The sequence below is a fragment of the Adelges cooleyi genome, unplaced genomic scaffold, assembly GCF_023614345.1.
Source record: "Adelges cooleyi isolate 19-005CV unplaced genomic scaffold, UGA_ACOO_1.1 ACOO_flye_CR_arks_rails_tigmint_CR_PRNA_376, whole genome shotgun sequence".
Classification (NCBI taxonomy): domain Eukaryota; kingdom Metazoa; phylum Arthropoda; class Insecta; order Hemiptera; family Adelgidae; genus Adelges; species Adelges cooleyi.
In genome coordinates, this window is record NW_026096053.1 from 3088204 (window position 1) to 3112031 (window position 23828).

The window sequence follows — 23828 nt, forward strand, 5'->3', positions numbered from 1 at the left end:
GTTATTTATTATAACGCGACGGCTTCGCTCTTAACATGTTATGTACATTGTTATACACTAACGGCGTGTATATAGGATCCAATGTAAAATATAATACACACACTGCAGTGTATCATCGTACTCATAAATTATACACGTGAAACATTGATCATAATAATACTATTACTAATAATACCTAAACGCAAATACCTGACGTTCGATCATTTACATTATTCAAATTATTTTACCAGGAATACAGAAATTTTAACTTGCATTTATGAATATGTGTCGAACGTAAAAAAAAACATGCAAGACTCCATTTTTAGTATAAATCATTTTTATCAAGCTATTAATTAATATACACACGTCACAAGTTCGTCTGGGAACATGAAGGTAAACCAGTAAAATATATACCTACCTTTAAATTAATTGTATAACGCACACAACACTTTTTCAGTATTTTATAAAAAAAAATGTTCAATCGAAAATATTATACATTTTTTTTTTGCCACTGAAATCACAAAGATATTTTTTAAGGAGAAGAAATTACAGTGCGTTAAACTGTACACAATATGAATATTAATATCATATACACAATAAAAATATTATATACTTGTGTAGAGCAAATTTACCAATTAATATAATATATATTATATCATCATATATAATTTGTGAATTAAAATAATGACTAAACAAATGTGTAGCATAAAAAAAATATAATAAATTGTAAAATATATAAAATTTGTCTCTTCTTCTTTCTCGCTAGTATAACTAAGTATGGTCTACCAAAATCCATATCATAACAATACTCAAAACGAACACCTACAGCTTGTACACATCAGTTAGTCATCGTCATCGGCTATTTTTTTTTAAATAGTATTTATTACTAAATTATTAAAATTTAAAAGTATAAACGTTGCGCGGTCGGAACGGTTTTGTAATTAAAAATTACAGGTACAACACCAATAGAAACAGACAAATTAAAAAAAAAGAAAGGTATAAACATAGCGAGGCTTCGTAAGCTATGTAAGCTATGCCTGTATGTGTATTTATTCTAGATAAGGCTGTTCGCACGTGTATGCGCTGTTAATTGGGGTTAACGCGCATGCAAATCAGTCGAGTTAGAAAGTCACGGGTCGAGATTAAAAAAAAACAAGCTAGAACGGCCCCGTTGACGAGGTTGTTTCTTCTCTACAACAATACCTACGCGTTCGGTACAAATTTTAATCAATGAAGAATGTGGGAAAAAACTGGAAAATCGTTTTGGTCATAAACCGACAGCGATGTAAGTGTATATACAGCGTGGAAAATTTTTTTGGCCGCCACGTAGGTCTCGCCAGAAGTTTTAGTGAAAAAAAAATAATAAAACACAACGTCGTCGCTTTCGTGCCCGAGGTCCCCGTAATTATTAGAAGAAGAAAAAAGAGTGACCTGGACAGAAAACAAAATAAATACATTTTTTTTTAACTACCAAGTATCCAGTATCCACCTATATTATTATGATGTACTGTATACAATATGCTCCCCTCGGACCGATAATAAATACAATACACTCACAAATACCGGAGATGATCGCGTTTACACGGCGGTTTACCTCGACGGTACTCGAGAGGGATTATGTAGTGCCCCGGTCGGGAATAACTTTTTGTCGCACACAATCCGCACTGCGGTATAATATTTCTGCAGAAGAACGTATACCAACCGAGTACCGACCCGGCGCATTAAACAGTGACGGCTTTGTAACAAACACACAACAGAGTAGCCCAATATTCGGGGTTACGCTTCCGTAAACACTCGGCGGGTATATTATATCAAACATTTCGAGCGGTTCTCTTATCCACCGGTAACTTGGATATTATTATTATATTGTATGTACACACTCGCACACAGAAGACACCAAACAAGTAATTACCGGCGATGCCGCAGTTCCTCCGCGGGTTTTTATATTGTGTTTGTGTAATCAACCTGATAAAAACGGATTTTCAGTGCGCGCTTCGCGGTCTGATGGTTTTTTAATGTCTTCATTCCTCATGCGATGTGTGTGCCCGCCGCCGTCACCCTGTACCGCGCATTGCCTCTGGGACCTTTTGTTTGGAGGTACACACACACACACACTTACTTTGTACCCGAAGACGTACGGTAAAAAACAAAATGTATATAATAATAATAATAATAATAATAATAATATAAACCTATAGGTATAGGCGTTGCGGCTTGTAGATGGTAGGACGGGATAGAGCGGCGGGCAGATCATGCGCGCGCGGTTATATTAAACGAGAAAATTGGTGTTACAACGTTGAAAGGAACACGTAGCGCAATGTCTCAATAAAAAAAGAAAGAGAGAGAGAGAGAAAGATAGAAGAGACCAGCGGCGAAGCCATTCCACCACGAATTGTTGCAGCTGCAACACAAGACTATCGTACAAGATGAAGAGATCTCCGGGTTCGACAGACACAAGCGGTGTGAGTAAGAGTGAGACAGAAAAATATATACATATATACAAAAAGATAGAAAGAAAGACGGAGAGAGATTGAGTATCGGTTCAGCCCAAACCGCCGCCACACCGCCTCCTCTACGGTATATCTTCTGTACACGTTCAGTCACGACTCGGTGGTAATGTCATCATTAACTCGGCCAGTGGTTCTCATACTAAATATTATATTACCGCGGTCCGAATACGATATGCGATCTTAGCGCGGTCGCCAATTAACCGTCGCCGTTGTGCATAAAGATACATTATAAAGTACCTACCTACCCGTTACACGTGTATAGTAATGATAATGATAATAATAATATGTGCGCGGATATATTATAGTCGTCACGCGGGCCTGTCGGAGTCGGCGCGCGCTCGCACACGCTATGAGAGATCCGCCAATTAAAGAATGGTTATTTTTTTTTTAACCAGCAATAATAAATTAAACGGAAGATAATAACGCGCGATTGTACTGAACGCGCACATCACGGCCGTGGTGTGCGCGCTAGTCTCGAGTTGAGGGGAAAAAAACAATATAATATATTATATTCTAATAAAAAAAACCTACGAGGCGTGTACTCGGAGAAAATTTTCGTGAGATGTATACCTTTCGTGTTACTATTATTTCGTCCAATAAATCACTTGTAATAGATCGGTGCGAGCTGCGCACACATAAGGCGCAATCAGTGTGCTCCAAAACCAACACAGACACACAAAATATAGTGATTTATTCAACCGGTCGCCGTCGCTATCGGTGGAAAGTAAAAAATTAAAAAAACAAGTACTGTGTATACATTTTTATCCCGTGAACTTTATTATTGTTATATACCTGCACGTGTATTTGTATGTACACGTGGTGCGTTTTAAGGCGACCTTGTTTCGCGCGTTCAGACTTATATCAAACTGTGTCCGGTTTAGAGGGGAAAAAAACCAAAAATGTGCGTACAAGTTTTATAATAATTTATCGACGTGCGGTGGCAACATCAGCAGCAGCACCAACGTATCATTGGGACGAGATAACTACGAAAAAAAAATTAATGAACGATTCAGATTTATTCAAAAATATGTTACAATCAATTTCGGTTCCTTTTGTACGATTTTACCGCGACGACTAAATTATTAAACAGCTACTCTTGTTCACGGCCGCGATGTTATAAAGTATACTAATTTTCACAAAATAAAGTGTCTTTAAGTAATATATTTTATTCTTTAACCGAACAGAAGGCATCACTCGTTTAACAGGTTTACCGTTTTCATTGTAAGCTGGGCAGTCGTCAACCGAAAATTAATTAGAATGGGACTCATTGACCGTGGCCACAGTATAGGCCGTTTTTTGATAATATATTAGACCAGAGTGTTGCTGTTAAAAACCTACTGGAGCCAATGGACGGTATTGCAACAGCTGACTGTGACCGGTCAAGACTTTTGATCAATAACATAATCTAACTTGTAAGAAAAGGCCGAGTCTTTTTTTCTCGACCAGACAATCGCCATGACCGACCGCGGAACAGCGAACGCTTTGGCGGTCATCTCTGGTTTTCAACTCTATCGTCGTGGAATAATTCGACGGCTGACGTTGCGGTAAAATCAGAAGAAAATAAAAAAGGAAAACTATACAACTAAAGAATAAAGAGAATAATATTATATCCGAACGATTTCGGTCAATATATTGTAGTCGTGTAACACGCGTTTAAGACCCGTTCGATAGCGGTAATCCGATTTATGTACGCACACATCATACATGATATTGTCAGAAAATTTGGATGCTCGGGCTGACCCCATGGGCCCACGGCGAGGGGGCTACCGCATGTATAGTTCTACTCTATACACACACATATATATCCGTGTAAACCATTGTACCATAATCAAAAAACACCCCTACGACGGGGTATACGTGCATGCCGGTCTAACCGAAGACGACGACACCCTGCAGTGACAATCGGCCTGCGTGACAATATATTTATCGGCAGCACACAATATAGTATATAATATAATATGCCATTGCCATACAGCCCCACGACACGAAGACAACGTTGAAAAGAACCAAGGATTATTGTATACATCACCACCGCGTGTCGTTTTAAACGTCTTGTACGCCCCATGTGTGTTAAGAACACGCGTACATCCTCTTCACTTTTTTCCCCTGTTGTATAGGTATTTGTTATATTGTACTGTAAGCTACCGGTGTACGACATGTCCCTGTACTCGCAGGAAATCCAGAGACGTTTTTGTAATACAATAATAATATGCACAATTATCACTATACCGTGTGTCCCACTTGGGGGTGCATCCCTTACTTGTTCAACGAATACCTATATTCACCACAAAGGGAAGACGAAAGCAGACATCGAACAGGACAAATACTTGGACACTTAAAAATTGCACAGGCTAATTTTTCTTCTACAGAAATTCCAATTTTTCCCTCCTATATGATGGTATAGTAGTAGTATCTACTTCTTTTTTACTTATACGTCACTATTTCTTTATTCACACTTAAAATATACTTTTTCTAAATATACATAGATAGTGCAAACAAATATATTATGTTTGTCTCCTGTAGAAATTTATTTTTTAGCTCTTGGTGTGGTCAAGATCCTGGCATTATTCAAGAATAAAAATTATGTATGTTATTATCAAATACTGAAAAAATATCTATTACAAAATATAATGTAGTCTGTATGCCCGACACTCTACTCACTTCCAAGCTTCATACATCATTATTGTCCTCACAACAGTTTTTTAAAAGTCTAAATAGCACTATTCTGTCAGTCGACATCATTGCGTTGCCTCTTTCCGCCTTGTCCAACAGAGCATCGTGGTATGTATTGATAAGTCCTAGGCGAGGGGTATGAACAGGGTAAAGATCGGATTTGTTTCCTTGACAACAAAAATTTGTCCAGCGAAAAAAAAGCTATTTCATATTTATTTTATGTAATCCGTAATCTTTTTTTCCTCGGCTTGCGTGTGTAGTATTCATCGTAAAACTATACAGGAACGATAATATATCTTGTGGAAATGAACTGACATGCCGAACAACTCAATTATAATAAACACACTGTGAGTTATATATTATATTATGTATTATTATTATATATACCTCTTCGGGTCGTGAAAATAATATATAACGTGGATCCTGATAATGGTTAACAACGTATATTTTATTTTCTCCTCGTATCCAACACCTGCTGTTCACCCCCGTAGTTATAATACAGTCGGTTAGTTAGTCGGCAATCGACCTCCACAATAATAGTAATAATAATGTATCTTTCGCCGCCGCCGCCGGTGTCGTTATCCGATTCTCGGCAGATACTTTCAGTGATCAGCGTTGGACTCAGGCCGGTGTTTGCAACGTCGTAATCCGGTGCAATAAAATAAGTTTAATGATGACAATATTGTGTGTAATAACTATAATATGAAAAACTCACAGCCGCTGCCGCCTTTTTTTCTTGCGCGTGAGTTGCAAACAGTGGCAATAAAATTACTGTTTATCGGAAAACAGGATGTATGTAAACTGAGTTGAGGTGATTCGACTTTTTATTGACGGATAAGTGTGTCTGGGAATGGGAAATAAACCTACGGTGCGTTCAAAGCAAACTGTTGCCATACGCATAACAATAACGACAAGCACCTGTCGGCCGCCTGGTTTTCGCGACCCATCCGAAAGCGGGTGTTTTTTCCACAAGGGGTTGTCTGCCGCCGTTCAAAAATTATTATATTCTTAAATAATTATCGTGCACACGCTAGAAGTCTTTATTTAACCGCTTCAGGACGATCGTACGGCCCAAGAAGCATATCGGATAACAAAAATAATATATTAGAATAATTAGTATTCGTCCAAATCAAACGGACGGCCTATATTAAATACAAGGAGTGATATGCTGGTTAACGTGGAAATAAACGATAGTCATCAACGGGTACGGCTGTAAACTACTTGTAAAAAAAAAAAATTAAAATACATTTATAAAATAATATTTTATCTACTAGCATACAAAAGACGACGACGTGGTATACGGTTGGGCACCATTCCAAACGCGTTCATTCATTATTTCAATTAGACGAAATTAAGAAAAATGACAAACGCAAAAAAAAAATATTAATAATATTATAATAAAAAAAAATCTCCGTAGGTAGAAAAATACACTGTTTTGACATTTTTGATGTTTCAACAAATCTGCGCGCTGTCGTCGCCGCCTCGAGCGTTTAGTTTGCGTTTTCAAACTTAATAATAGTTTTTTTTATAGTAACAAGATTTGAATCTCGACGACGTTACACACCGGTGTAAACTAGGGAAAGAATTCAATCTCCGTCAAGGCTCATCCGGATATTTAAAAATCCTTACTCGCGTCACGTTCCCTCGGGTCATGTGTATAGTCTTGGCGACACAGGACACTATAGTATGATTCAATATTTCTTTATTTGTCTGATCTAGTACGTTTCCGCCGGTGGCTTTTAATTAGCGAAAGCGGATTTACAGAATTCGCGGACGTTCCACAAGCACAATACTATACTTTGTATACACACACACACGAGTACGGTAAAACATACGCCTATAAGCCGGACTTTTGTTATAGATTAATAATATATTATTCCCCTACATAACAAAAGAGCATACACTGTACGAACTCGACTAATTAAACGGCGAAATCCCATTGTGCGCCCGTTAAGGACTCACAATGGCCGCCGGTCGTCCGGTTTCCTTCTTTTCCACCGAAAACCAAAAGTTGTTATCAAGGGAAAATAACAAACGTCCGTAATCGTCGTTGGAAAAATATAAAATTCCGCATATATTATTATTCAGTAGATAGATATTGCGGCGGCGCACCTGTCCGATGCTAATTAATGTGGCATAGACGGATTGGCCTCCGTGTCATTTACACGGTACAAAATTGTCATGACGATAATTATCAAATTTGTATAATATTATACAGCGTTCTTATCGCGTACACAATCTATGTGCTAGCTATTATTAATTATCGACCGTCCAAATCTACTGGCAACGACATGCGACAGAGTGCAGACCGGCCGCTGCGGTGGTCTTTGTACCCGACCAAACGGAATTACCTATTTTGCATATAAAAATATATACATACAAGACCGTTTTTTGTTTTGTTTTTTTCTGCTTCCACTCGGAGGTTGGTTTTCGCCAACGCCTGTGGCCCGTGACGCGACGATGATAATGACACAACTCAATGGTATACATTATAATAATATAAATGTATATATGTACAAGGTAACACAATAATACAAGACATAGCGCGAGCCAACACGATGATGAAGACATCAGTCTACTGACCGTCGTCGAAGGTCGGCCTGTTTGCTGCCTCCCAGGTGGCATTCCTCGTATAACGTTTGTACAGGGTGCCGCCAACGTTAAACCACTAACGCTATTGTTTACCTGTCCGCGATCCAATTTACGACTGACTTTGCAGCCTATTGGCCAATAAAAAAAAAAAAGGTAGTACATATAACATGGTAAAGCCCGTGCGTGTATAAAGATGTTACACATGCCGGGAGAATCAGCTAGAATTTTCGGCAGCAGCCCCGCCGCCGGCACGAGGATAAAGGTGTGCTCGAAAGGAGCAGAAAACCAAACCAACAATAATAGGCACAGCGAGACATAAGTATATCCGATTCGTGCATCTAACACACTTTATAGCGGAGAAACAACACCTGACGCTTAAGGTGTCCGCCAATGAGAGGTTTCACGCGAGTTGACTATTCTGGTATCATCCGGTCCGATTTCAAAATGAGTTTTGGTTTTAAAGTGAAAAAAAAAATACCGGCAAACCTACGGTGACGGGTATAATAACAGTGCGCCGGTGTTGTCAGACGATCCGGAAAGACATCCCCTTAACGCAATTTAATCTCAATCACTGTTAACCCTCCCTCCTCCTCTCTTGTGTGATTTTCCCGAGTCTCGGAGGTCCTGTGGGACCAAATTTCCAATTAAGAGTTGCGACAAGTCCCGGTTAGTTTCACAGCGAGTCTAACACGACGAATACATTTCCCAGACCACAGTCTGCAGCACTGCAATGCGGAAAAATCAGTATTTGTCCGTTTAAAACCATTTACAATGGATGGTTAGCACGTCTGTGGTTATCCAAATAAAATAATTTACACACATAATATTATGTAATAAAATTGTAGATAGGTAATCGTAATCCGATTTGAACGATTATTAAACGCTGCCAAAAATTGTCAGTGCTGTTGATTTTATATATTTTAATTATAAAGTTGGTAGAATGTATTATTTGCTAACTTTTAATTGAAAAATCGGTACAATAAAAATTCGATTAGCATATTAAAATATTATTTGAACAATTCAAGTTTAATTAAGCGTGTTACCATATTATTGAATATTAACATTAAACCCGTTTTATTGCTCATATTTTTTTCCCAAGACGTTAACACACTTTCGGTTATTGTAGTATTTTTGAATCCACTTTTTTTAAAGACTATTTTTAGACTATAACTTTTTATTACAGCCACGTAGAAAGACTAAACAAGTATTTGTTTTCTAGATTAGGTACTCACAAATAAAAATACACCATTAACACTCTCGGAGGAAATTCACAAACATAATATTTTTTAGTCGATACATTTATTGATTTCTGCGTTTATGTGTTGTATTTAAACGTAAAATATGTACTTTTTATATTTAATATTATTTAAATAGATTTGCATAGAAATGTTTTCACGAAATGTCTATATTACCGCCACACCTTCACACGATGTCGCTACCTTTTAATTCTGACTTGGCTATATTTAGGTTTGTTTTAATAATATAAATATATTTACATAACTACTTAATCGAAAGATAAATCTGAACGATCGGCACCTATTTTTTGCATAATTTTACATATTTTGTTAATTTATTGTGCAGCATAAATGCATACTTATCGAACGACTCTACGGTGCATCGTCGAGTTGTTGATGTGGCTACGCGGCGAATATTCGAAACCGACAAATCTGACTATCAAGTGTCCATCTCTCGGACTGTACAGTGGTTCTAGGTAAAAAATAATAATAATATGCCGGTTGTGAACATATTAAATAAGCGGGTATTCATCGGTGTAATATGATATCCTGTGAGAGTCGATCACACGCGGTCGTAAATAAATTGTCGTCCTTAAACGTCTTCACTCTTCACTGTTTTTTTTTTGCACCGTCGTCTACCGTGGTGAACTTGGTTGGGGGGAGGTTATCTATGTGTACGCGGGCGAGCAGGCAGACTGCTGCCGCGGCTGGTGAATTTATTGCCGTTTATGCCCGACCGAGCAGCTTCCTGTTGGTTATATATTATTATACATATATACAGCAAAAGCCCGTTCGCGTTTTGATCTATGGATCATCGTAGTCGGATCGCTGCCGAACGGGTAGCGGTGAACTGACTTCCTGTTATAACAGCTATATACTGTTCTTTTTTTTTTTATTATTATTATCACAATAGACCGTTCGCGTTTATATACCCTCTAACGTCGATTGTTGTCTACATTATACACTAAACCGTTTTATAGCCGGTTGACGACGATGCACGGTGTTTTTATGGTGTGTACAGAAATAAACGAAAGTGTAAAGATCACAAAGATTTACAACGAACGTATACAACAACGGTCCAAAAGATACCGAGTATAATTGTACAGGGTACACGCACACTGTCGGTTCAGGAAAAAAATCTATATACCTACCGCAATTAGATATTTTTTTCTCAAGTCAGTAATCGGTATGCGAGTAACGACCGTCGATTCTAATAATATGACATATACTTTTCCAATACGTCATAAGGACGCTTAAATACCGACGACTCAATTATTTATCGAAAAAAAAAAATGAGAAGCCTCGCCGACATCGACAGAACATTTTTTACCGCGAAACCTACCGACGACTTGGACAACAAACGAGACATTCTCGTGTCGGATTTACCGGTACGACCGCGCGCATATTATTCGAAAAATCTTCGGTCGACCGCGGTGGTCAAAGAGTTTGGACGTGGAACACACAGAATAAGCCGTCACGGACACCGGTGCGGCGTGTAGAGAGGTAGGTATACACCGTGCATGTATATACATATTTTTTTTTACCATACATATAATATATAGACTGCAGTAGGTACGCACGGCGGCGACAAGAATATAATACAAACTAGCAGTCGCACAAAAGAGTGTCATGTCACGAGATTATGGTAATGTGTTGAAAACCCATCGGGCGGCGGCGACGACACGGTCTCGCGTTATTATAATATATATTATTATTATATTTAGTGTGGCCGAACGTGTTCGTTTATTGCAGTCGGACGCGCGTATGTAACATATAATAATATCCTCTGCCTATATAATATGGGCAAGTTATGAGGAAACGCGTAAGTATTCGGTGATTAATTAGCGGCGGTCCGGTCGCGCCCCATACATCACGAGGGTAGAGGGTGTCGAATGTGAGTATGTGTAAGCGGTGTGAATGATGCCTTAATTAGTCGGTCAGGTCGGGTTTTCTGAGGCGGTCAAACATGGCCGCCGCAGTCTTCCATAATAATAATAATAATGCGTACATTATTTATAAAATTGTGATGATGCCCCGTCGTTATTACCGGCGCAGCTCTTGCGAGGAGGTGGTTTAACTCGAGACCGATCGTGTACACAACCGTCGTTATAATATTTGTACAACAAAATGGTATAGGTACCGGCGGAGGAGATCTCATTATAATAATAATGATAAAAATCCGGTGGAGACTTCAACGCGCCGCGTCTCGATATCCAACCTCGGTCATCGCCTTTCAAAACAAAAACATAATAACATAACACGAAACGACCACGACCATGATCGATATTACATTATTATTGTTAATATTATTATTATTATCATCGAATATCGTAAAAAAAAAATACTAATAATAACCCCGTTAAAAAATGATTTTGGGTTCACACCGCGAGTACGTTACTATACGGGGTAAAAGTATAAATAATGTATACATATATAAATGGAATATTATAATACTGTGAGAACGCCAGAACGTGTACGGTAAAACTCCATTGGCCTTGCTCGCCATCAGACGCTCATGTGTATGTGTGTGTTAGCCACCATGTCTTCAGATACACGTGAATATGATGTTTGTGTATATATATATTGTACACGATTTACCTGCGGGTCATAACGCGAGAGGAACATTTTGTAATACCTATGCGCCGGACAACGAGCACAAAGAAAATACACACACATATGAGAACCCCGTGTATGAATGTGTGTAGTTTGATTTGTTCGAATGGTATATGCAGTGGTATTGAGATACGAAAAATATCGCTATAATTCCCAAAACATTTACAATAATATAAAATGTATATATATATTGAAGATAGGGTCCTCCACTTGACGACGACGACGATACTAACAAAAACTGCAACGTTTACGATTGGCCGTCGGGATAATATAATGCAAACATAAGCGGGGTTATATTTTTGTTATCCGAACGAACCCTAAGGGCCATCGATGTACAGTATTACCTATTCGTGTTTACTGTTATTTGTAAAAAGAATAGTACTATACGTGCCTTAACTGCGTACCAATTGCATTCAAGAGGTCTATATGAGTATTGCTATAACTACGGACAGGAAAAAATAATACCTATACATCTGAAAAAACCAAACCGAGAGAATGTGGGTTTCTTTTTAATAAATCGTTTAACAAAAAATAGAAACAACTTATTAGGTAAAAAAAAACATACATACAAACGTAACAAAGTCATTATTTTATATACATTTGCATACAATCGAGTCGGGTCGTATAGCCGCCCCATAAAAAGTGAAATGATCGTTTATACTGTGGCAGCTGCGAAGGACACCGCCACAGTCTAGTTACGTCACAGACATGTCAGCAAAAACAAATCCAATATACAAGTTATAGTGAAAAAAAAAATGCCGATACGGTTGTCATAATAATATAGAGTTTGGCTGCGCGAAGTCCGGTTAACGATTAGGTGTGTCTGACGTTGTAGTAAAAGGGTCCTGAAAAACTTTTAGTCGAAACGTTTTTCCCCTTATAAAAATATTTTTTTGACAGGTTTATTGTGTACAAACGATTGCGGACATCACGGCACACCCTAAGTCACAATTCGTGTACAATATATATGTATATATAAACTATGTAATATAGTAGGCCGCGAGAGACGTTAAAAGCTTTGGTTCCGGTAAAAGTGTATGCATATATACATAGGTAAATAAACGTCATACGTCAATCATTTTGTCCGTAATTGACATATCAATTACTTCCGTGTCGTCGCGCACAATAGACGAGTATAATGGTTTTTTTTTTTTCTTAGACATCCCGCGCCATGTTTGTTAACAATAATGTGTGATTTTCATAATAAATAATGCGCGCGTGATTAATAAGAACGCCATTTTTATAATACACATAAGCTTCTTTCTCTCTATACTGAAATGGCCCCCATCAGGGCCTCGGCCCCCATGGGCGGGGTCCTTGGAACGGCCTATGTCGTTAATGGGTGGACTGAAGAGGTGAGAACCAGGACCTTGAGGGTTCAAAGTGCGTTTGTTTGATTTGTATATGCGCAACGATAATAATCATCAAGAGTCGGCAACGCTTTGAACAAAAGCCTGCGGGCCATTTTCCCAAGACAAGCCGGCCCGCGTTAAACTTTGAGATCTGATCACTATTTAAATGTACAGGAAATTATTGTTCTGTACACTGAAAATCAAACCAAGATCAACCTGACGGCTGTGCGAAAAATTAACTGACAAAAAAACCGCAAACTGGACTCGAAAGCGGACCTCACATAAAGAGTTACTTGTTTTTTTTGTCACCTCTCAAACCCAAATAGAAACCTTCGAGTAGTATTTGTTGTAGAAATACTACCTAATTCACTGGAGACACTGATCACCCGGAGCGAGAAAGCACCTCAAAATACAATAAATTCGGGTACACTTTTTAGTTTTTAAGTACTGTACCGATATTAAAACTCCGATCCTGTGCGACGTTGTAACCGTATATACACGAAGACATTATACGTTATAAATGGTTTCCTTAGGATCAAATGACAACCGTGGACCGATGCGATCTGCGACCTCCCGACAGATTAATCCTGAAGACGGGACCCGTACGAATTATTGTCCGACTACCTGCACCCAAACGCAGACGAAAGCAATTTGTTTTAGATGCCCATGTACGCCTATATTGTATGTATATAATAATTATTATTGTACACGACCAGTTTAGGTAACCAGAAGCGGCGACGGCGCTCTCCTCGAATGGCGCTGTGTTGGGCATTCGCACGTTGCACGAGAAGACAATACAAAAAAGTAATGATGAGTTAATTTTGTATTATTGTTCGCAGCTGTCACTGTGGACCGGCTGAGACTTCATTATACCGGGCCAGTGCGCTATTAAGGACTTATGTATCGGAAAACGCGGCACCACGCCCCTATTATAAAAAGCACGTCACTTCTAACCTACTGGCGCGCGTCCAGATGTCTTAATGGAAATTTATCTTCGAAAATGCTCGCTTATATTAACATACCGAACGAGAGGTCCTACAAATGAACGTTTAAGAAAGAACACCCGTCCCATGTAGTTTAAATTAATTTTAGGAAAGAGCCCCGATTCGCCATGTACTATTGTAATCATGTCTTTGAAAAACCGCACGGCCGTGCGGACAGCTAATTGTATATTCATCATGAATATATATATATATATATATATTACATAGTGTTGTGTCTACAAAGGATTTCTATATCTACTAGTTTGCGGTCGTGAAACCAACATGTTTGCGTAGCTTTCGCTGTCATCACGACAACCTAACGAAAAAAATGTCATAAGCAAATAATAATAGAATGCGGACATTACAATCAAGACTTGTCAAAATACGGTATCCACGTCAAGCTCAGTACATCACTACTTCACTTTACATCAGAAAAAAAATCCTTGATGTTACTAAAAATACTGGAAATGCTATTATTAAACAGATAAACTTATAGATACGTATAACAGTCAAATTAACTGAAGTTACAATGTTTGAACAAAAATAATATGTCTTGCTGAAAAGTCTCAATAAATTGCTAATCAGTTATTTCGCAAAAAACTAATTAAAAAAAACGTATTGAAATATATTTTACATACTCTTTAAAAAATAACATAATATAGTTTGATTTGCTTCATGGTCGTTATAAAATCGTCTTAAAAGAAAAAAGTTCAAAGGAGATAATATTATATTAAGTGCATGTGTGTGTAATTACTCACTTTCCTAGATTTTATTTACACGATAATTATATTTTAATAGTATTATCTTTAAGTAGGCATTTTTTAATTATTAGGCTAATAAAAATGATCATTTCTGGCGAAGGATTATTTTAGGATGAACGCCCTTGTCATAACCTCGTATCATATTACAGTATAATATGTCCAGTCGTGCGTATTATTTTTGGTTATTTAACATAAACGCCGGAAAAACAAAATTGGAAAAAACCCACTTACCTCCGTTACATAATTTTCATCAATCAAAACATTTGTTGGCAGAAGCATCAGACGATTTCGATTCCAGAGCCTGTAACGAGACAAAACAAAATTAATATAATAATATACATATACGTAAAAAAAAAGAATCGAATCAATAATGTCGTTAATCAGGCTTTACCCGAGGAACCAAATCCCGTTCAAGGTGACATGTGGCTTTGTAATCATTCAATATTAATATTATTTATACAAATACAACTAAATTTTGTTGTTTAAATTATGTTGTTATAAGCCCTTCTTCGGGATTAAACGCCAGACTGTAAAAATAAAGCAAGACCCCGTCGACGAAGGTCGTACTTAATAATAACGGTGATACAATACATTATTAAGACACACACGAAGGTGTATATTATTATTATTATTGTTATTATTATTATTATTAATAGACAACAATAATAAAGTGGTACCCCGTGGACGAGAAAATGAGATAATTTCTCTCCGTCTACGCTGCGATCTCAATAACAGCGACACAATTTATGTATTTAATTATTAAGTTTGCGTGCTACCGACTGATTTCTACCGCCAATATACGCCACACGCACCGCCCTAAGTCGCTTGATCCCGACCGATTACCATCACACTCGGCTTTGAAAAGGGGCGCGTGACAACACTATTGTAATCAACAGTATGCCTATGTATTTTTAGATAGTTTCGGCAACTTTCGCAACAGTCACGTCCACGGTCACCGTCTAGATTAACGCGTTTCCGCGACACGTTCTTCGAAAACCCCTAAGAACACATGCGGGGTCATAATTTATGATAAGGCTACCGGGTACGGTCGGCCCCCGCAACGAATTCGGCTCCGAAGCTGTGGGACGCGTCTGGCTATGCGGTTTAGACCGTTCGAAATGATGTATGAAAATACAACTACAGAGGCGCCTGTCTTGGAGCCGACGAAAACCAAAATAATGTCTTAAGGTGGAGAGAGAGAGAATGCAAACTAGGCGTGTGGCCAAGTGCGCCCACAAGGAAGGAAGACAACTCCCCCCTAGCTTCTCTGCAAGTTAAAAAAATTGTATCAATATCCCAGCAAATTCGAAAAATGTATTACAAAATCATAGCCGGTCCCCCCTTTGAATTTTCACTTACAGGCACCATTGGGTGTTGTGGTTTTATATACGAGCAACCGTGGCGATGACTTGATGAAGTCTTAAAAATACCTACACGACCAGACTGGATGTATAAACAATGAAGATACAATACCGAAATGGAAATTAAAAAAAAAAAAACAGAAAACCAGAAGACACCAGTTTTGACAATACTGGCGGCGCCGCACCCGTAAGGCTGTGTTTCGAGAATTATGTAGTTTTCTTAGTCTTTTACGCGGCTAATTGAGCTATATATCCTTAGATATCGGGTTATCTATACCACGGCCGGCTTATTAATATTGTAATAATAACGTTTTAATGGTAGTGAAAATCCAATAAAGTAAGTACACGGCGGTATCGGTACGATAATAATATTATCGCGTTGAAATCTTTCAGCGGTATTAGGTTGTTATAATTAACGGTCATCTCTTTTGCCCGTGTGTCCGGCATAACATTATCATGTATTCAAATAAACATACGTCTATGTCTTTAAAATATAATATATAATTTGGTATTCGAATATCATTTATCCGCCGACGACCTAACCGTTGAAATTTCTACACGCAACCAGATTGTACAAGACCGAGTGTGTCTTCTTATCTGCAACGAAAACGATAAATAATTCTTTCGGTAAATTAATCTTGGTGCGCCGTTGTTGGCGCGATCGGAATTCACTTCTCTCGTTGGTTCGAGATTAATGTGTAAGTACATATCGTTATACCAATGCATAACGGGTTTTGTGGACCGACGACAGTTTTCCTACTTGTTGTTTTCCCTTGAAATTAGTAGAAGCATTTTTAACAAGTACGAGCGTACCCATATAGATAAATAATAATAGATATGTGCGCCTTGTGGATATCGTTAGAATAAAAAACCGGGTGCGCTGCTGCGGTGGCGAGCCGGCAACAGGAATTTTCATACTGGCCTTCCTTGGAAGAATCTAAAGAAGATGGTATCGCGCCATTGACGTCGGGGTGCGTTTTACAATAATAATAATAATATAGTCAGTCAGGCGGGTTGAATAAGCCGCAATAATAATAATATAACAAAAACAACACACACCGAGAAAGGATAGTGTATAGATTTAATCGCCTCCCGCTCTTTTCTTTCTGCGAGCAAACATATACAAAACCATACAATATATATATATATATATATGGAGACCTACACAATTGTCCTTTGTGACGTTCGTATATGTGTGTAAATAAATATTAACGCCAAGCCAACGTGTGTTTGTGTGAGTCTATCGCGCCAGCCGACGACTCCTAAATCAAGCCGGGGTGTCATCGCGCCAGTTATTTTACTCCTTTTATTTTTATTTTTTTATTTTATACTCTTCCATTTCTTCACAGAAGACACAGAAGCCTCTCTCGCGCTATACAAACGGTTTTTTTTCAATGCGCCAATGATTTGCTTATATATACTTTGCTCGTTTGTTTTTGTTTTTTACCTCTCCTTCTACCGCGCCATATCATAACACACAGGCACACACACACTTGGGCGAAAACCGAGCTAATTTATAGCCGTTACAATAATAATATGGCGGAAAGATTGTCACCACATCGACGACGGGCTATATATAATTCGTTCCATTCGCTTGGCCACTATAGTGTATACCTACTACTACTACCATATAAATTATAATATATTACATATATATATATTCACATTGTTATGTGGTCTATAGATAAAAGCCGGTCGCTCTTATTTAAATTGGTTGCGCCTATATACGGTACACACACAAACACACATATATTACCTATGCTCGCGTTTTAACACCTCGGAGTGCCGTCTCGCAGTATAATACTACAGGATAAGTATTACAAACTGTGTAACTACCCTGGTCGCACCGCAGTAGCTCCATACAATAGAAAACCTAGATGAATATAGTGCATTCGCCATAAATCCCGTTAGGATCTAGGTTAAGGTTTATTTATGAAAAATATCGTATGTCCTACATCCACTTAATATGAAAAATCCAATCTATACATGTATTGTAATAGCTGAGAATAGTAATCGCCCGGCTTTTGCCCCCCACCAATTAAAAAATGTCCAACACCATCTATGAGTGTATTCTAGGTGTAGAAAGTGGTTAAGTGTTAATGGTGGATTTTCACTCTTTTTAAAATTTGATTTTTTCAAATGTATTTTTAAGTTTTATTTAACGGCAGTTAATTATAGAAAAATATATAACCGATAGTTATTGGGTATAATATGTAGAATTCGTTTCGCCCCGGGGGCGTTTTCGAAACGGTGTTAACTTTAACGCCATACGATAATTTATGCACGTATACAAGACCAACGGCATATATTAATATACTAATAATAATCTCATTATACGACAGGGAGTACAGTACATACACTGTAATAATACTGGAATACACTAATCTGGAGATAGTTGCCGTGTACGGCTTGGTTACACGAAACTTAAAAAAAAAGGTATTATTATTACTGCCTACTGTAAGTCGACCGGTTTTTATTTTTATTTTACAACAGATTATACACATACACAGTCACGAGAAAAACTTAAAAATATATAATATAGGTATCAAAATATCAACGTCTCAACTCTCGCAGTTCGACTACACGCGACTATAATAATATAACCCTAGTCCTTTTGCTGCTGCTTGTTGGCCATTCCCAAATTATGATGACTTGACATTTGTGTGTGTGTATTTTAAGGGACTAACTTGAGGAGTTGGCCGAGGTTACAACGCGTAAATTAGCCACTCGATCGACGTGTGTATATATATATATAACATGTCTATCCTATTATAATAATGATGCGTGTGTTGGGTTACATGTACGGGATAGGCGAGCTGAAATCGCGGTTGCCGCCGACACAAGTGTTGATTAATTATGAACGTCATAAACGAGCATCATATTATTCGTTTCTCCTATTTATTTTGTACACGACAAACGGCGTTCGGTGCATGTCTAGATGAAAAACGATAAAGCATAATATAATATATTAAGGTGTACAATAAAGTATAATAATATGAGCTGCTGGCTTGGCGTACATCGTTATATAGGCCGAACACACACACCGAAGCAGATCGTATAAACGATAAAACGTGTTATGCAAATATTATATCTTCTTTTATTATATTTTTTTTTTGCCGCGTGCACTCTTTCTTCGTGTCACATTATAAATAGGTATACATTATATGTACGTCGCTCACATCATATTACCATTATTATCGCCAACCGAACGATATTGGTCATTCGACTGCATAACTATGTCGTTACACGGTACGCGATACATACACAAGTCGTATCGGTTACGACACTGTGTACAACAATATTGTATTTATGTGAATCGTGTACTGGAAATTCGATCTAGCTAAATCTTGAGAGAGAAAAAAACGTTTTCGCTAACGCCTAATTGCCAGTCTATAACGTTTTCCGGGTTTCTACCGGACCACAGATAAAGAACACACCGACCAACCAATTAGTAAAACCGCAGTTGGCGCCGTAGTCGCCAATTGTTATGTCTTCTTATCTAGTCAATTTTCAGTGATAAAAAAAAATAATGATGATTTTTACTACGTGTGTCTCTGCCACCTTACAGAAAAAAAAATCCCCGATTCAGTGGTTTGACTTCTTTTCGATGGTCGGTAATCTGGTGGGACAGTTAGGTTCTGTCCAAAACTTATTCCCACCTAAATAAGTACAACATAATTAAAAATGTCCACTGCATTCGTCTCTTCCACAAAGGCGTGCATAAGACGTGAATGCCGCACCTAAACCCGTTTATTTTACATCTGGTTGGGTTAGGTTCGAGTGCAGCTCCTACGCCGTTTGCTATCTCAGTACGTCTGTATTCTGCTATTTATAAACGAAACCACACATTAAATAAAATTTAAAATGTTCGATAACTTTATTTCAATAATTTGAATTATTACTTTACATGTCTCGAAATAGACTGTTGCAATATTTTAACAAGTCTTTGCTGAAAAAAATCATACTATTTTGAAAACGATCAAGAATAATTATCAAAACATATCTGTTGGTTTATAGAAATACTTTCCGTCTATCCGATCTAAAATTTTCTTTGAAGTGTTTGAGGCATATTAATGTAATGATTTTGCCCATTAGTATTCCCTACAGGCGGCTGTACCCGTATATGATTTGTACTTAAACACTTTTTTACTGTAGGTACATAATAATGTTATAATTATTATTGGTGATTAATTGAATATGCCGAACCGTACGCCTCTATTAATAGTAGTTACCGTGTTCAACGGACACGTTGAGTGTGTGACACGTTTTATTACTATATTTATACTAATATACTATAACATGAATAATGCAACGATTTAATAACATAAGACAGCGGTAATATTGTGTTTGTTTTATTATTGTGCTTATAGTAATAACTAATAATAATACTATCAACCTGAACTAGGCGGTGATAAGCTCGTGTAAGCGCCTATATATACGCATGGGGGTACCACTGGCATGTAAATGAATGTAAAATATAATAACGAGTATGCTTGAAAAATACTAATACTGTTGGTAAGGTGCTACGACTTGTATACAAGGCAATTGTCACGGGACAGTAGCTTAAATATTATAATATATTGCTTATAAACCGAACCGATACAGCTTGTGCGAAAAAAAATTACTAAAGAAAAAACAAATCTTATCCACTCCGTCGAACGCGATTACAAGCAGCATTTCTTTTTTCTTTTTTTTGCGATATTATTCATTTTTATAATCGGGGGTTGGAAAATTATGTTAAAAATTCGCGCACAATGAACGTAGCTGCCGGAGGCGTACTTGTCCGCTATACATACATTATGTTATATACCTAGTATAATAGATTTTGTATGGAGGTATACATTGTACGGCGAGCAAATGGCCGGTCCTATACAACGCATTCGAATAGAGACATTGTTACCGTTTTTAATGAGTGGCTGGTTTCGATTTTTTCCCTGAGCTGTTACAATATTCGGTGGAAAAAAAAGACAGATTTTTTTTCTTCTTTTTATTCCTTTCCCTCGCATGACCAAACCCACTGAGCGCAGCAGCTCTCCTTCTATTTATTATTATATGATTTTTATTGTAAAACGTTTAACCGACAATCGGTTTTTATTCTCCGTTTCTCTCTCTCTTTCGCTATAGATTCTATTATTATAATCACACGGGCAAAAATGATTTGTACAATTTCGGGCAACGCGTACACGTTTTAAGCATTTTTATAATCGATGTCACAGCGGCTGTTGGCAGGACCGCCGCCGCTCCACATGAGTCGACGACACATGCTTGAAATTATCACTATTACAATATGAAAAGGAAAAAATATCCGATTCCATGGGGCGGCGGCCACACGCTAAAACCGTCGTCGGGATTATACAGGTCCTATGGAGTTTGTAGCATACAATAAAATAACGACCGCACAATGTCGTCCTAGCCAGGCCTATATAACCGATGTGATAATTATGTAATGAAATCGCACACCAACTCCCGGAGGATACGCATAATGTAAAGTGTTAGAGCTGTTTACCCCGTCATCGCCTGCTTTGTCATCGTAAAACCGCCGTTAAACGATTTATATCTTTCCACCTTTGATCCGGCAGTGTATCTTATATCCTACACACACACAACAACAACTATTCCTTTTGCCCGGTCTGGAGTATTTCACGCAATAGTTCCATGCCAAGTGAAAAATCAATAGTCCAGTTCTAAGGGTTAATAACGAACACACAGTACATAAGATAAGTTAAGGGTTGTATTAATGAACATTCTTGCGTCACCATAGTGAGCCACACAAAGCTTTTTGATCTTAAACTATTTGATGTACAAAATAATATTATAATACCTACAATGTCGACGCCCAACGGTGGCGAGCGTAATTGTTATTACTATTTTCTTTTATATGCCGAGTAACGGTATTTTGTTTCCTACTGGAACGTTTTCGAAATAAATATTTTTATCGCGGTATTAAACAAAGGGGAAAAACGACAGTATAATTTATTTGACTAGCGCAGACAGAGAAATAGAAAGAGCGAGAGGCTACGGAAGTCCGGAGATAAGGGCGTTATTATTCATCATAATTTATATATATATATCGCAGCAATGGTCGCGATATTTCTTATTTACGAAGAAAAGATAATTACAAAGATAAGTATCCGCGTAACGATTCGTTGGCGACGGTCATAACGACGGATTAAAAATAATATTATAATTTTTTTTTCTCCTTTGCTTTTTCTACCGTTGTTTTATTTTTATTTCTTCTTTCTATACTATTTGTTCGACTACAAAATTTTTAAAAAATTGGTTATCAATTCATCATCATTATGCGATAGTAATTATTCCAAACGACTTGTGGTTTTTTTTACCGTCAATCCGTTTCTTGTAAAACAATATTTTACAGTTGCTGAGACTACAGCTAGGGACTCGGAAGATTTGCGATTAAATTCAGGTGACCGATTAGAGCTAGCTTAGAACTTTCCGGGTTTAAAAAAAGCCCCTCCTGACATCGGAGACATATTATTGTCCATTATTGGCAAGTCATTGGTTACAAAAAAAAAAAAATGCTATAAGTTTTATTAATGTAATTCATACCTAACGTTATTGCTACTGATCGGAGGAATGCTGCGTGGATAATAACGATCGACAATATGGTCTCATGGTTAATCGAGGACAAAAAAAACTGTTTTACTAAGAACGACATAAGAAGAAGAGTGGTATCACTTAATTATTGTGTTCTTTAGGCGCAGACCATAATGATATAGGTATAAACGAGCGGGCGGCAGGTATCGAACAATTGAGGGGTTGCGAACTACCGGACCACTCTCTCTCACTCTGGGCAAACAGGTTTTTTTTTTTACTTTATAAATAATGGCTTTATTGTTTTTAATGACTTTATTTAGAACGTAACCGGAATGGCGGCTGCGCGGACATGATACACCGTATAATGTACTAGGAGAAGAAAACACAATATTGTTGTGTATTAGCGTTGAATTTTCGTTTTAGAAATTTCACGAGTGCTTATCCACATTATAATAGTACACACTCGCACGCGCGCCGAACTAGCCGATTAACGTGATTGGTCGTTAACTAAGCCCGGAGATGTGTTTTTTTCTGCCACCGTGTAATTACATTATTATCGACCGCTAAGAAATCAAAAAAAAAAAAAAAACACGCACCTCAATGCCGGTATACAGCAAATTCATCACACAAACGCACATTAATTACTTACATAATATCGTAGTAATTAGGTTTGGGCCAATGCCCTTGAAAATACTCTTGAAAACTCGACAAAATCTTAAAATTGTGAAATCAAATAAAATACGTTGTTCTTGAGCTTTGGTCGGGAACGTGTTGGACAGGTCTAATTTAAAGACTGCCCGCGAAATTTAAAACAAAAATGCCGTTTATCTACCATAGAAATTGTCCACAGAATAGAATATCGACCCCATAACTTGACGGTAAAAACAGAAGCCGCCCCGTGGACATTTGCCCTGGCCCAGTCCGCTCTTGGAGTTTTTAATCCTGGTTGTAATAATTACCGAGTGGTCTCTCTGAAGAAAATAATCATTCGCTGCACCAATTATATAAACATCAAAAACATATTTATTTTTATATTAATATGTACCTTTTTTTACATTTTATTCAGAACCAATGAGCGGAAACTGTTGTTCAAATTACTTTCCTTTTGTAAATTGTGTAATTAAATTACACTTAATTAAACATAAAATAATATATTCCATTTATATTTTTATGTAATGATTTACATTTTTCAAACCAGTTTTGTCGTACTCGTG

At 37.6% G+C, this 23828-nt stretch overlaps 1 protein-coding gene across 2 annotated transcripts in view; it reads right to left on the reverse strand.

The window, feature by feature from the left end:
• Positions 1-23828, reverse strand: part of LOC126840855 (transcription factor Ken 2-like) — a 71884-nt gene that overhangs the window by 25884 nt on the left and 22172 nt on the right. For both annotated transcript variants that reach the window (XM_050576833.1, XM_050576834.1), the window contains exon 2: positions 14930-14999. In XM_050576833.1, coding sequence (XP_050432790.1) covers positions 14930-14999 — 70 coding nt within the window. The remainder of the gene's footprint in view (positions 1-14929; positions 15000-23828) is intronic.